This window comes from Marmota monax, unplaced genomic scaffold, assembly GCF_021218885.2.
Source record: "Marmota monax isolate L192 unplaced genomic scaffold, Marmota_monax_Labrador192_F-V1.1 WCK01_AAM20220418_F8-fsc00048, whole genome shotgun sequence".
NCBI lineage: Eukaryota > Metazoa > Chordata > Mammalia > Rodentia > Sciuridae > Marmota > Marmota monax.
In genome coordinates this window covers 6,503,192-6,518,419 of record NW_026694895.1, presented here as the reverse complement: position 1 = coordinate 6,518,419, position 15,228 = coordinate 6,503,192, and the positions used below count along the sequence as shown (strand labels likewise).

At 33.4% G+C, this 15,228-nt stretch overlaps 2 protein-coding genes and 1 non-coding gene across 6 annotated transcripts in view; 1 reads left to right on the top strand and 2 right to left on the bottom strand.

Moving 5' to 3' along the window:
* Rif1 (replication timing regulatory factor 1) overlaps window positions 1-7,860 on the top strand; it is a 61,761-nt gene extending 53,901 nt beyond the window's left edge. For all 4 annotated transcript variants that reach the window (XM_046426897.2, XM_046426898.2, XM_046426896.2 and 1 more), the window contains 2 exons: window positions 994-1,102; window positions 1,559-7,860. In XM_046426897.2, the coding sequence (XP_046282853.1) occupies window positions 994-1,102; window positions 1,559-1,773 (324 nt within the window). In that variant the 3' untranslated portion in view covers window positions 1,774-7,860. The remainder of the gene's footprint in view (window positions 1-993; window positions 1,103-1,558) is intronic.
* Window positions 7,861-10,165: 2,305 nt separating this feature from the next.
* LOC124080902 (small nucleolar RNA SNORD22) lies at window positions 10,166-10,284 on the bottom strand. The gene has a single exon (XR_006847899.1). It is a non-coding gene; the product is annotated as a small nucleolar RNA SNORD22 (small nucleolar RNA).
* Window positions 10,285-10,424: 140 nt separating this feature from the next.
* Neb (nebulin) overlaps window positions 10,425-15,228 on the bottom strand; it is a 202,939-nt gene continuing 198,135 nt past the window's right edge. The window contains exon 165 of the mRNA XM_058573519.1: window positions 10,425-11,340. Within this exon, the coding sequence (XP_058429502.1) occupies window positions 11,167-11,340 (174 nt within the window). The 3' untranslated portion in view covers window positions 10,425-11,166. The remainder of the gene's footprint in view (window positions 11,341-15,228) is intronic.

Below are 15,228 nucleotides of genomic sequence, written 5' to 3'. Positions count from 1 at the left end.
TACATACAGAGTCAAGGACAATTTTCATATTCTGATGAAAACTGATTCTTTCCCCTAATAAAGACTTATACAGAAAATTTTGTGCATAATTTCAGGGTTCACAGAATTGGTTGAAACTTAGACTTTCTATCTGTTAATGTTACTAGACACTGCAAATAAATGATATACTAAAGGTAAAAATATGAAGACTTCTGCTATAAAGTCCTTGATTTTTTTTTAATTGTGATGTTTAAAACATCTTTTGACTTGTGACTTAAAAACAAAACCAGAAAGTAGTAATTTTCAGTCTAATAGATTGAATTTCTGAAATTCACTTACCATAGCAATCTACTGTGTGATTTTTTTTTTTTCCCTCTTTTTTTTTTTTTAAACTATGTTCATAGTTACACCACTATCCCCATAAACTAATTTTGGAACATTTTTGTTGGTGGTTTTAAACCCTGTAAGAAAAAAATTCTGAATTTCTTAGTTGTCACTTTTATCACTTGTCTGTAGATAACCACTTATTTACTTCTCTATAGATTTTATTTTGGACATTTTTGTAAGTGAGGCTACCACCTTTATTTCCTAACTTATTTCACTTACCATATCATTTCCAGGTTTCTTTGCTATAGAATATGCCAAAATTTCCTTCCTTTTTCAAGGCAAGATAATGATCCATAGTATAGATATACCACATTGTTTAGCCTTTCCTCTGTTGATGGACATCTGGGGTTGTTTTCACCTTTTACTATTATGAACAGTGCTTCTGGGTACATTCATAAAATTTTTGTATGGGCTTTGTTTTCATTTCTCTTGGAGATATATATAAAAATTTGGAATTGCTAAGTTATAAGATAACTCTTTTTGAAAGTAGTATTTTTTTTTAAAGTTAATGTATGATTGACTATGGAACATAATGTTTCATGTAATGTATTTTTCCCAATATTTGTACCATTATTGCTATGAAAAGTAACTTCTGATTTTTGTTTTTTACTGCTCTGTATAATCAAGGTAAAATCTCGTGGATTAGAAGAGATTCCAATTTTTGATATTACTGAAAAAGCAGTAAATGGAATAGAAAATAAGTCTCTCTCAACTGATGAAGAACGACTTGCCTCAGGTATATGTTAGCATAGTGTGACAATTTTATGTAGAACACAAGCTGATTTTCTTGAATAAATATTTTGTTATGCTTTTAGTTTTAATTTAATTATGCCTTATTCAACAAGTTTTTTGTTTTTTATTTTTTTCCTTGATGCCAAGTACATGAAAAACTTCTTGGATTTCAGGTGTTTTTTTCTTAATTGTCAACATTTAGTCCTTAAGATCTCCAGTAAGGATATAGAATATATATTCTGTTAACAGTTATGATAATAACTTTACTAGCACAGAATAATATGTCATAGTAGATTTTTGTGTCGGTCTTATTCCTTTGAGAAGAGGGACCCCTCATTCTACTTTCTCAAATTAAATCCTACAAACTTATTATATTTGATAGGGAATATGTACATGCACACATACATTTAATTTTTTAACTGGTATACATTTAATGTGTTCTTTTTTCTGTTTCTTTTAGATTTACTTGATCCTGTTCCCTTTGAAACTCCATTATCTAAAAATCTTGTTGCACAGATTAGTGCTCTTGCTCTTCAACTGGATGCAGAAGATCTCCACAGTTATTCAGGAAGCCAGCTATTTGAAATGCATGAGAAACTTGGTACTATGGCAAACTCTATAATAAAAAATCTGCAGTCACGATGGAGATCAACAGCCCATGAAAATTCCATTTAGTGTTTTAAGATAAATTGAATTTTTTAAAACATCCCCAGATTTCTTGATTGGTATATTTCAGACTTGTTTTATCAATCAGTTTAAAAGGGGAGACCTCAAGGTTGATAACATTTCAAACCTGTGAAGGGCAGTGACTTAATAAGTTCAGTTTTGTAAGATCATTAAGTAAGATCTTTTTTCCCCATTGTTACTTGGCTGCTATAGTTTTTCAAGAAATTTTAAATACCGTATTTAGATTTGAAAGCAAAAGCAGAAACAAGCATTCATTTTATTTCATATTTTTAAACTCCATGCATATTTTGGTTAAACATGTAATGCAAAATACTTTAATGTTGAAAATTTTTATTTGATTTTTGCTAAACTGATAAAGGCATTTATAGTTTGTTTGTTTAATTGTTCATATATATATTGTGCCTGAGGTTCAGGAAATTTGTTTTTTGTAAAAGGCCTCAAATGGGATGTAAAAAAAACTGGGACCTTTTCCCCACAAATGTCACCTTTGGACAATTTCGGGAAAAATACCAAAAGTTTTAATTTCTTGAGGTAGAAATATTATTGTAGAATTTCTCAGATTCCCTTCATTTGAATTAGCAAGTATTTGTGCAGCAGCCTGTGAAAATTTATTAGACATAGTATTCCTTTCTAAATGCATGACTGTTTGTACATTATGTGTAGATGACTTTTTAATTTATAAATTTCAGCCTTCATTAATTGCATGATTTTTTTTGCAGCTTCTTGTGAATACCTTGGTTTTCCTTACTAGAAACATTTTGTATATATTTAATATTGAAATATCTGTGTGGACAGAAGAAGTGCTTCATGTGTTTGCTGCAGATATTTGTAGGCTTATGTATCTGCATATAAAACAACAATTAGTTTTATATTTAATTAATAGTTAAAACATGAGCTTAGCCAGGCCCAATGGCACACACCTGTAATCCCAATGACTTCAGAGGCTTAGACAGAAGGGTTACAAGTTTAAGGTCAGCCTGGCCAACTTAGTGAGACCCTATCTCAAAATAATACAATAAAGAATGGCTGGGGGTGCAGCTCAGTGGTAGAGGGCTTGCCTAGCATGCACAGGTACTGGGTTCAATCCCCAGTACCACTTTTTTAAAAAAATATATATTTTTTCTAAAGTATTCTAAATGAGAAAATGTTACAGGATAGCTTTGAAATTCATGCCCTTAGCTTTTTTTTTTTTTTTTTTTTTCTTTTGGTTTGGAAGCGAATACCAGCCACTAGAAAGCGTGCCTCATTACATTTCTTCTTAATGGAGAGTTAGAATGAATATTTTCATTGCAAGTTGGACTATAAGAAGTCTAGAGATTATCTGCTTTATTCATCTTTAACTAAAATTAAACTTGGAAGAAATTTGAAACTGTTTTTATACGTGTATCTTTTGCCTATTTTTTTATAAAGGGGGTGTGTATAATTATTTGTAAATTTTTACCAACTAGTGTTAGCACCTGACTTCCCATATTTGTTTTGTCTTTTTAATTGAGCATGTACCTCACTTACTCTCAATATATCAGTGAGTTTCACACTTGATTCAGAACCTAGTCCCTACTTGAAAAGGCATGTTTCTGCAGTAAGTCATAGAAAGTTTAATCCTTGCATCTATTTACGTCAGGTCTCCTTTTTTCAACAGGGAACTTCATCCAACTTCTATGAAAGTTTTTTTTTCTATAATCATAAATATAGATATTTTTGGATCTAAATACGATATATACACCAGCGATGGTTTTACAAAGAAATTCTTTTGATTTTTGAACTAAGGTTTGTAGCTTGGAGAAAACTAAGGGAAAAAAATAAATGAGTTTTTAGTGAAAAGTTGTGAATAAAAAGGTGTGTGTGTATGTTTGGGGTAAGTGTTAACAGTAGACATAGACATGAGTCAAAATTAGCTCATTTTATGACTGCATATCTTAACATTTGAATGAACTAAATTAATTTGTTGGTGGAATGAAGTCCTTAGGAAGCTGAATAGTAAAGCAGAAAATATAACCAAAATGATTACCATTTATTAAATTATTTGATTTGATAGAAGCACAGGTATTAGTTAAAACAAATTATGGTTCAGTGATATGTTTAAAAATACTATTTTGAGGGAAAAGGCCAGCTTGTTATGTATCTTTTTTCTTGGTATGGTTATAAGCATACATTTTAATCACCTTTCAGTATTCTTGCCTGAAAACTTTCTACTGATTTTCCCTGAATGATTCCTGATATTGCCAAAAAAAAAAAAAAAAAAAAAAACAGAAAGAAAAAGAAAAAATTTTTTGATCAGCTCTGATGTTTTGTTCCATTATTAAAATGAAGTTTGTTTTTCATCTCTTTTCTAATGTTTAAATAAAACAATGGCAGATATTGATAACACTCAAATGTGGTTTCTTAATTTTTTATGGTTTTAAGGATGAATTTAGTGGCAATTAGAACTGTAGTATAATTTTTCATAAATGTTAAATCTGGTGAAAATTCAAGTGGTACTATGGAATCCATTCATTTTGGGTCCATTGCTAAAAGTTCTTTGCTGTTTCAATAGGTTTGAAAACCGTTGTTAAGGTGGGAATGTAGCTCAGTGGTAAAGGACTTCCCTAGTGTGCCTGAGGCCCTGGGTTCAATCCTAGCCCAGTAAAAACAAAATGCTGAAGAATGTGAAGCTCTATTATTAATTCTAAACAATGTAGGTTAAATCAAAGTTAATGCTTCATCAGTAATACAGTCAAAAATATGATTGAAATTTGAACTTCAAAAGTATAATAATTCTAACATTGCCCATTGTTCATTCTTCCTGTACAGTTTGAAGGTAGTCAGATTCTGTTACATATTTAAGCATTGTAAAAACGTGAATAAGTGGGAGATTCAGAACTGGGGTAAAATGGTACAAATCTGAATATGTAAGTGAGGCTGTGTTTTTTGTTGTTATTTCTTTAGGTAAAGTAATAAGAATAATTTTTAAAAAGTGCTGTTTTTAATGCTTTCTTATAGAGTTAACATTTTCTCCTAAAGCCATTCCTTGCAACATTGACTTTGTCTTACTCTTCATAACTGATTTGCAGAGGTAGTTTGTTAGCTAAGCTAGGAGGTTGTAATGCAGTTATTGGCATTATTAGGATTAGACTTGTATGGTGGCATGCAGTTGTGTATTGGGGTTTATTTGCTTGTTACCACAACCCATGTCCATTTGAAAACTCTTATTCTCTCTGTATACAAACATTAGACTGAAGTTTTGATTTTAAACACAGTGCTTCTCAATCTAGGAGGTGTGTGTAAAAAATGTGGATTCAAATTCTGAAGGTCTTGAGATGGGGCCTGAGAGTCTGCATTTCTATTAGACTTCTAGGGGATTCATATAGGTATTGATGTCAATGGACTGTTCTAACAGTAGATGGGCCTAAGAGGTTTTAGAGTGTCCAGAAGGTTTTGCTAACCCAAGCAGATTTAAGTCCTTAGGAATATTGCCACAAAACATAGAAGCTAGACCTTCATAACTTTTCCAAGTCTATAAATTGAGGATGCAGACTACAAATTAAAGTGTGATTTTTTTTTTTTTTTTTTTTTTTTTTTTAAAGAAAGTTAAGGGTAGAATTTTTCCTCTTCAGGGAGTCTTTTTAAAAATATGAATTATTTTTAAAAATAGATTCACAAAAGACTTTTAAATCTTTAGATTTAACTTTATAGAATCTTCTTAGGTATAAGATTAGACACAGTGCTTTCTCACGTGGCTTATGTTCTCATTTTGGGAGTGTTAATATTAATGTAGATTTTCAAATACTAGAAATACATTCACTCCCTAAGCCTTGCTGTGTGTATTATGACTCTTCATTATTAATAAGCCTTGAAGACAGACACTATGCCTAAGACTCATTTAGTAATTAAGTTAGTAATTCTATGACGAAGTCATATTTGACAGTCACACCTTGTCATTTTTCTGAGTATCTCTGGTGACTTAATTTGCTGGGAGATTTTGTGGTTGGGAATTCCTATTTCATTATAATGTGAAGTTTGAAAGATAAGAGTTGAACAGTTTGATCCTCTAAAAGTGACTTTCTTAGAATTCTGTTTAGGTAACAGATTTCTTTCACAGATTTAAATTACTTGTGTGTAAGAACTTACTTCATTCAGTGTGCTTCAGAAAATGCAGACAAAAGTTAAGTAATGGGTATCTTTAATTGTTTTATCAAGATTTATTGATTGCTTTTTTGCAGGGGGGTGGTTGATGGCTGAGTTAATGGTAGGTCTGTTAATGTGCCTGACTTTACATTTTGCCTTTTGGATGTATTCATTAAAATCTGAGTTCTTCAGGTTTGAGGGTGTGTAGATATTAGTCTTGCAGAATTATGAAATTTCATTCAGTCATTGAATTTTTGGAACATATGTTGAATTATATAATAGGATCTTAACCATTTTCTCCTTTATACAGTAAGCTTTGTTCTCTTCAAATAGCACTTAAAGTCCAGACATGATGGGCTAAGCTGTTAAACCCCTGGGGAAAACAAATACTATAAGGATAAAAGACAACCCCTTCACTTCACTGAGACTGTAAATTTCTTGTGTGTGTATGTGTGTGCATGCAGATTTTTTGAAGGCAATTTTTATTTATTTATTTATTTATTTTTTAGTTTTAGTTGGACACAATATCTTTTTTTTTTTTTTTTTTTAAATGTGGTGCTGAGAATCAAACCCAGTACCCCATGCATGCTAGGTGAGCACTCTACCACTTGAGCCACAACCCCAGCCCTTTGAAGGCAGTATTTTCAATTGTTTGTACCATAAAGAAGAAAAAGGCCTGTGTAACTTATTCTCTTCCTATAGCAGGAAGCGCTTGCCTAGCACATATGAGGCCCTGGTTGTGATTCCCCAGTGTCATACACGTGAATTTGAAGAAGAGTATCATGAGCTGAAAATAGAATGTAGTGTAATAACTTTTTATACATAATTGAGTAAAAGTTTCTGAGGCATCTTATTTTTATAGAATGTTTTTCTAAGAGAAAATGGAATTAAGAGAATTGGTTACAAATACAGAAACTGATGGATGGCAGTCTTTAAGTTTTTATAGAGCAGGAATTAGCAGACTACAAGCTGCCACCTATGTTTTGGACTGCCATTGAGCTACAACTGGTTGTTACAATTTTTCTGATTGATTGGAAGTCGTTGAAAGAATATTTTGAAAATGTAATTTTAGTGTTTATAAAGTTTATTGAAACACAGTCATGCTTACTAATGTACTGTCTTCCTATAAAATGGTAGAATGGAGTAGTCAGATCCATGTCTCCTAAAATCGCTGGCCCTTTGTCATTCCCTGTTATAGAGGATAATTTTGTTTGTATGTGGTATGTGATCAGTTTGGTTATTTGTATCCTCGCTTACAGATTGGGGTCTGGACTCCTCTGTTACACACATTAGGTTTCATTTACAAAGTGGATTCCCCTGATACAATTTTGTCTTTGAGTACTGCTCAAAATCACATATACAAAGAAGTACCAGTGCTTTTTTAAGAATAACCCACTTTTTTTTCTTTTTGCAGTGTGGGGAATTGAACCCTGGGCCTCACCCATGCTAGTGCTCTGCCACTGAAACAAATCCCTAGCCCACGTTTTCCTCAAACGTTAAAAGTATAGTGAGATGTTTGCCAGGGATTTTGGTGGTCTGAGGGAAACAGAACCTGGCACTGATACATTAAACCACACCTGTGAAATAAATTATGGCACAGGACTTTGCTTTCTGTGTTGGTGAATTATTGATTTATTTCAGTCTATTTTAATACTACCTCCTCGGATATCCCTTTTATGCATTTAGATTGATACGAACGAATTCAGTCCTTTATTAACCCTATTTTTGTCACTGTCAGTTGGTAAACTCTGAGTGTTTACATAAGCATTTCAGATTGAATAGGAGTACTTGTTAATTCCTTCATTAATTGCACTAGTAGATGAAAAATAGGGTGCAGCCAGATTTGATTATGTAATGCTCATAAAATGTTCAAAGCAGATCTAAACTTACAAAGTGAGTGTTTCTGCTTGATATGACTGTATTGAGGGAGGGCGAATTTATTTGATGCACAATAAAACCTTTCATGAATCATTGAGAGTTAATTGATGTTATTTGCCAAATGAAACTGGTTATTGAAACATTTTAAGAAATGCACTTTCACATAAAATAAACCTATAACAACTAAATTCTCGTGTTCCCTTTTGTTTGCGGGGTGGGTGGGGGGCTTGCTGGCTGAGCCAAAATGAGTAAGAGGCATGCATGAACCATTTATTTTGCTCCTTTTAGGACTTGCTATTTAGAGGATTTTAAAGAGGTTTTCTGATTTATTCATAATTTTATGGGTTCCATAGACTTCTGAATCCATAGCTTTAAAAAAAAATGTGACCAACTAATACTGAAAGAACCTGCTTTTAGTTTACTAAGGCTGTTGTAAAGTATACTAAGGCTGTTGTATACTACGATCCAAGTGACTAGGTGTTTGAAGTCTGAGAAACAAATGAGACAAAAGTACCCCGTTGATAAGGATTGTGAGAAAGACTATTTGTGCCAGTTCCTGGGTTTTGGGTGGTTTTATGGCGGTTTTGGGGGGGCATTTCTGGTATTTAGTATTGCTTCAGTCTCTGCCTTCATCTTCATGTGGCTTTCTTATGTGCATATATGTACAAATTTACTCCTTGGTTTTTAGTAATTAGAATATAAAATAGGTCAATTTTAATAAATTCCTCTACATACAACGTACATGTTTATTAACTGAAAATTAAAATAACACATTGAAATTTTTTTTCATTGCAACTCAAAATTTTTGAAAACTAGAAAATCTTATGATGATACTCTAACCAAGACTACCCAGTATTCTCTTTACATCTCTTCTAGTTCCCGAGTTTTATTTCAGGCTTCGTAAACTTATAGGAAGGCTTTACATCTATTGGTACTTTGAATCAAATAGAAAAGTAGAACTTAAGTATATTGAAATCATTTATATACATTGTAACGCAGATTGATTATAGATCATTGGCATCAAGGTGTGAAGAGATCCCCAGCACCAAAAAGAGCAAAAGAAAAAGATACTTAAGGTACTCAAAATCATTGGTTGTCTTAAAGTAACATGCATAAATTGCCATCATGAAGAACAATGTACAATTTATGCCTAAATTGGCTGTCAGGATCATTCTCATTCTCAGAAGGATCTCATTCATGATACAAGAAATAACTGCAGGTATATTTGATGTTACACTGATTCACTTAAGAACTTCTTTAAAACCAATGTCTCTTTGTTCCTTTTGAAGCCTGGAAAATATTAATCTTAGGTGATATCTTGGTTTTGCCACGTGTTCATTCTGTGCAGATAACAATATCCAGTCTCCACCTGTAGGGAAAGTGCCTCTGTAGTAGTTATCTTTGTACTAGTAACTGCACATTGAATATCTGGTTACTTGCTTTATAAAGCAAGTAGGAAAATGAAAACCACCCATTGTGCTGATGGTACAGTGTGTTCACAAAGTTTGGAAGTATGTGCATGATGGAATTGTTGCCTGCCTTGTTAACGTTTTCACTCAGTTTAGGTGAAGATGAAGACTGGAGTGAGAATGATTACCTTTCCCATCATTAGGATGCTACAATTTGGATTTGGAATGTCCCCCAAAGGCCCATGTTTTTAAGGTTTCATCCCTGTTTGCTCTTAAGAGGTGGTGGAACATGTAGGAGTAGGTCCTAGATACAAGGACAGATCTTTAGCTTTTTAGGAAGGATAGTCCTTTGGGGGTGTTCCCTCAATTGGGATTGTGGTACCCTGGTCTCTTCCTTTCTTTTATTCCCAGCTACGATATGAACAGACTTCCACTCCCAGTCATTCCCGTTACCATATACTGGATATACTCTCTTGCCATGGGCTGAAAGATGATAGGACCAACTAGCCATGGATTGAAACCTCCAAAACTGTGAGCTAAAATAAGCCTTTTTTTTTTTTTAAGGTTGATTACCTCAGGAATTTTGTTACAGTAGTGGAAAGCTAATAGGTCTGTTTTGTTAGGGTTATAAATTCTGTGAGGACACCAACTTTCATTCATCAAAGCATTAGGCCATTGTTGGTTCATCTTTCCACCCTTTGTCCTATGCTGTTGACCCAGTAGATACAGATGGGATCTCCTAAGGTTAGGATTGGCTTGCACAGATTTTTCTTTAAGAAAAAGAGCTTTATTGGGAAGGTGAAAATGATCACTTGCTAACTTGAATAGCTAGATTGTACAAGAAAGGATTTGAAAAGTCCCTGATGTCCTCCAAGACTTGGACCTCATTTAAGTGCACCTTGTTCTTTCTCAGACCTAGAAAAAAATTAGCAACCTATGTTTCAAACAAGGGATAATTCTTCCCTTTTCCATGTACAGAAATACTGATGATTCCTTAGTTTTTTCTGGAATAAATTTTGCTCTTCTCTCACAGCCAGCCCTAGTGGATTCACCTTTACCAATTCTGGAACCAGACAGGAAGTAAGGCGTGAATGTTTCTTCATTGGGAATCCTATAGCTATATCTATTTCTTCAGGGAAGTTTGCTGAACACATTATGTACAGTATTGAGAATGTCTACTCTTATGTATTTTAATAGTACATTGAAACCATTAAAAATAAAGTTTATTCCATCAGCAGAGTTTGTTGCAGAAAACAATTTTATTAGTTATCAGTTTATCACCAGTTTATATTCACTACCAGGTTTATAATTTTAGAAATGGATTAGGAACACAAGCATTAGCATTTAAAAGCAAGGAAGGGAAATATGAATATCTGCCATTTTTCCTTTAGTGTATTTGTCATGTTCAGAATGCCTTTTTAAAAAAAAAAAAAAAAAAACTTGTAGTTGGACACAATACTTTTATTTATTTTTATGTGGTGCTGAGGATGAAACCCAGCACCTCCCATGTGCTAGGCAATTGCTCTCCTACTGAGTTACCCCAGCCCCAGAATGCCTCTTTTTAAGAAATAATGTTCACTTTTTTTTTTTTTATAATTGGGAAAGACTCTGGGTTGACACAGTAATAACATAACACAGCAGGAGTTTTTAAAATGTCTTCTGAAATTCAACTGATTTTAAATCCCAAAGGAAATTTGATAATGGCAGTGTTTAATATAAAGAACTTAACAGACTTAATATTGTCTGAAGTTTTATGTGCAGGTCCAGAAAATAATGAAAATGTAAGTCTAGTTTAAAAACTGGACAGATTAACATGAATATTTGGTTTAATGGAGAATTATTGGAGTTCATATAGAAATAAATTATATTGAAATGTTACTGCCATAAATGACATTGGCAAAAAAACATCAACTTGAGAAGCAATAGTGTTGAGTCTAAACTGGAACACTGCAGGAGTTGTAGGTCTTACAGATGTGAGTTTTTGAAGTGCCTAAATAGCTTCGACGTAGTTGGCTGGGAGCATGCCGGTTCTTCCAGTTCTTTGTACAGTGCCATACATCCATCCTTCATCAATAGCTTGAACATTTACAATAGCATCTCCATCTTTGAAGGACACCTCATCTGCATCTGCAGCCATATAGTCGTACATGGCACGGAAGATTTTCTATTTATGGGGATAGAAATGGAAAATTCTATGGGATTTGTAATAACCAATATCTAATTTTAAAATCTGACTTATTTCACAAATTTGAATTTCTAAAAAAAAATGTGCAACTATCACCAAGAAAGTAGTGACTCAAGAAATAAAATAGTTGTGAATCATTTATCTGATAAGGGATTAACATCTGGAATGTATAAAGAACTCATACAACTCAACATGATGTGTATAATAGACATTTCTCCTATCAGATATACAAATAGCCAAAAAGCACATGAAAAGATGTTCAGTGTCATCAGGGAAATGCATATCAAAACTACAAAATACCACTTCACACAGAATGGTGATAATCATCAACAAAACAATAGGTTTTAGAGAAATGGGATAGAAATTTTGAACCCTCATTAACTCCTGGTGGGGATGTAAAATGGTGTGGCCATTTTGGAAAATGGTTTGGCAGTTATCATGTGACCCAGCAAATCTACTCCTATATAACCAAGAGGAATGAAAACTTTGTGTGGTAACTTGTAGGACCATGTTCATAGCAATATTATTCCTAATAGCCCCAAAGAGACAACAACCCGAATGCCCACCAACTGATAAATGAATAATCAAAATGAGATATATCCATACAGTGGAATGAAGTATTATATATGATGCAATATGATGGACCTCAAAGCATTAAGAAGCAGCTATGTACTAAATCTACATATCCCATGATTTTGTATGAAATGTCCCAAATAGACAAAGTAGATTAGTAGTAGATGACTAGAATTAGAAGGGAGACTGGGAATGGGGAGTGAATGCTGATGGGAATAAGTTGCTTTTCCTTGTAATGTTGATGAAATATTCTAAAATTAAGCTAATAGAACAACTTCATAAATTAAATATGAATGTCAGCGAATTATATACTTCAAATTATGAACTTCATTCTGTGTTCATTATATATCCATAAAACTGTATGCCCATAGAGAAAAGAGAATATGCTTATTTTATATGTAACTGGCTTTTTTGTGTGCGTGCATTCCTGGGGATTGAACCCAGGGCTCTTGTACATGCTAGGCAAGAACTGAGCTATATCCTCAGCCACAACCCCCACTCTTATTTTTGAGGTAGGGCCTTACTAAATTGCACAGGCTGACCTGGAATTTGCAATCTTCTGCTTCAGCATTCTGAGTGACTGGGATTATGGGTATGTGCCACTACACCCAGCCTTTGTCTGCCTTTTGAGGAGTTAGGCTATGTTTCAGAAAAAAACTTGAAATGCCATAGCAATATTGCTTATGTGAAAGTTGTCAGAATTAAAATACAGTCGTTTTTGTCAAGCCTTAACCAAAAAAAGAAAGCCAGAAGATTATGAAGGAATCTTAATTCGCGATTGTCTGATAATTTTGTGTAATTATCACAAAAGAATGCTCCAGAACCACAGCCTGGATCATAGGCCACTGCAATTTTATACAGCAAATACTCCAAGGTCATCTGCTCAGCAACAGTCTATTCAGTTTCATTAACTCCTGGTGGGAATGTAAAATGTCTCTACCCTTGTTAATCCTTGTAGCAAAGGATTATTGTTTTAAAATATTTTCTGTAATCCTCATTTGCTTTTGAAAATTTCGCCTTGCTTTCCTCACCCTCTCTGAATATACCCATAGTTTACTATAGCATATGTATTATTGCAATGCTCTATTGTTCCCAAATAAATGTCTTCCAAGTGGCTTGGGAGGCTGAGACAGGAGAATCACAATTTTAAAGTCAGTCTCAGCTACTGCAAAGCACTAAGCAACTCAGTGAGACCCTATCTCTAAAATAGAGCTAGGGATGTGGCTCAGTGGTCGATTATCCCTGAGTTCAATCCCCAGTACCCCCCCCCCCAAAAAAATGCCCTTATGCTTTGGAGAATCTAATTCTTACTTAGGTTGACACAGGTCAACTCTCAATTTGGAAATTTGGTAGCATATCAGTAGTAAAGTTTTCTAAAAGATATCCAACAGAATATAAACAACAAAAAGAAAAAAAGTAATTTTTTTGAAATATAAGTAAAATACCCAGTTTCTTTCTAAGAGCAGCCCCCCCCAATTTTTTTCTTGCATTTTCCCCAATGTAAGTGGAAAAACACTATAATACTCATACTCTCCTCATTTAATATAGCTTGGAAATCTTTTCATCTATAACTCTCATTCTTTTTGATTGACACAGAGAATTTCACATTTTAGTAATACCACAAGTTATTTAGCCATATCCATTTTTTTAAAACACTATAATGAGCATCCTAGTTGTCTTTGGGCAAATAATTTCTGAAGAAAGTTATTTGTTTGTGCTGGGAATTGAACCTATCGCCTCATGTGCTGGGAAGAAACAGCTTTTAAAGGTAAGTGTTAGCCTAGGTCAAATGATGTACATATTTATTTTTAAGAGCTTTTGCTCTAATGGTCAAGTATGATACTTCACTTCATTTGCATGTTCTGGTTATTAGTCATGGTGAATTTTTTTTTTTTTTTTTTGGTGGCCATTTTCATTTCTTACGTCAAATTGTCTATTCACACCCTTTCAGGTCCTTCTTTTGGGGGTTAGGGAAATAATTTGTCATCGAATTTTATACTTTTTAAACATTAATATTTTTGTAATCTATACTCTTAAGTCTTTTCTCCCAGTTCAACATGTTTCTTTTTGCTATAGAAACATTTAAAATTTTATGGTGAAATCCATTGTTTTTTTTTTTTTTTTTTTTTTTCCTTTATACTTCCAGGTTTTGGATCTTGCTTAGGAAGGTTTTCCCCACCCCAAATGTTATAAAAGTAATTAATTTTTCTGGAGTATTTTTATAATTTTGTTTTTTTTACATTTAGATCTTTTTTTTTTTTTTTTACATTTACTTGGCATAGCTTCCAAATAAATATCATTTGAGATGAGTATCTAATCCTTTTTTTCTTTTTTTTGGCAGGGGTGGGGTACTAGGGAGTGAATTCAGGGGCACTCAACCACTGAGCCATCTCCAGCCTTATTTTGTATTTTATTTAGAGACAGGGTCTCACCGAATTGCTAAGTGCCTCTCCAGTGCTGAGGCTTGCTTTCAACTCATGATTCTTCTGTCTCAGCCTCTCCAGCTGCTGAGATTACAGGTGTGCACCACCATGCCCAGCAAGATGAATATCTTCTTATTTTAAATTTTCTTGCTAAATAACCAGTTTTCTGAAGATCATATAGTTAAGTAATGAATACGTCCCCTTCCTGTTGATTTGTAATTCTTTTAGAGTCTGTTTCTGGACTTCCAACTGTTTTTATATCTTTTACCATCCCAAATCTATATTTGGTTGATTACTGTATTTTTACTCTTCCAAATAAATTTTAGGATTAGAGCACAAGTTTTAAAAAAATCTTGTTGGTAAGTTGATTGGAACTGTCTGGAACTTATTGATTTATTTCACAAAAAAATGATAAACTTACAGTATTCCCTTTCAGAAATACAATGGGTCTCAACACATATTTAGGTCTCTTTTTTTATGTCCTTCAGTGAAGATACTTGTCTTCATATTCAGTCCTAAGTAGTGTGTTTTTGTGACATTATAAAAGAGGTGGTCCAGGGTTTTAAAATAAGAGTTGTAAAGCAGTCAGGTGAACTGTGAACATGATTTAGCATACATTTTCATTATATGTTAGTAGGGGAGATATACGCTATGACATGAATACATGTATGCACATATGCATATACATTCTTGAAGAATGATTCTAGGCAGTAAGTAAAAGGTTCAGTTTAAGATTGTGCACAAAACCAAAGAGCCAAAGCTAATACTTTGCATGATTTCTTAAAAATCATTGAGTGATGCCTTTCATTAATTTGGGTTTGGGTAGTAATAAAGGTCTTCTGATATTGACCATTAACATGAGATGTGAAGT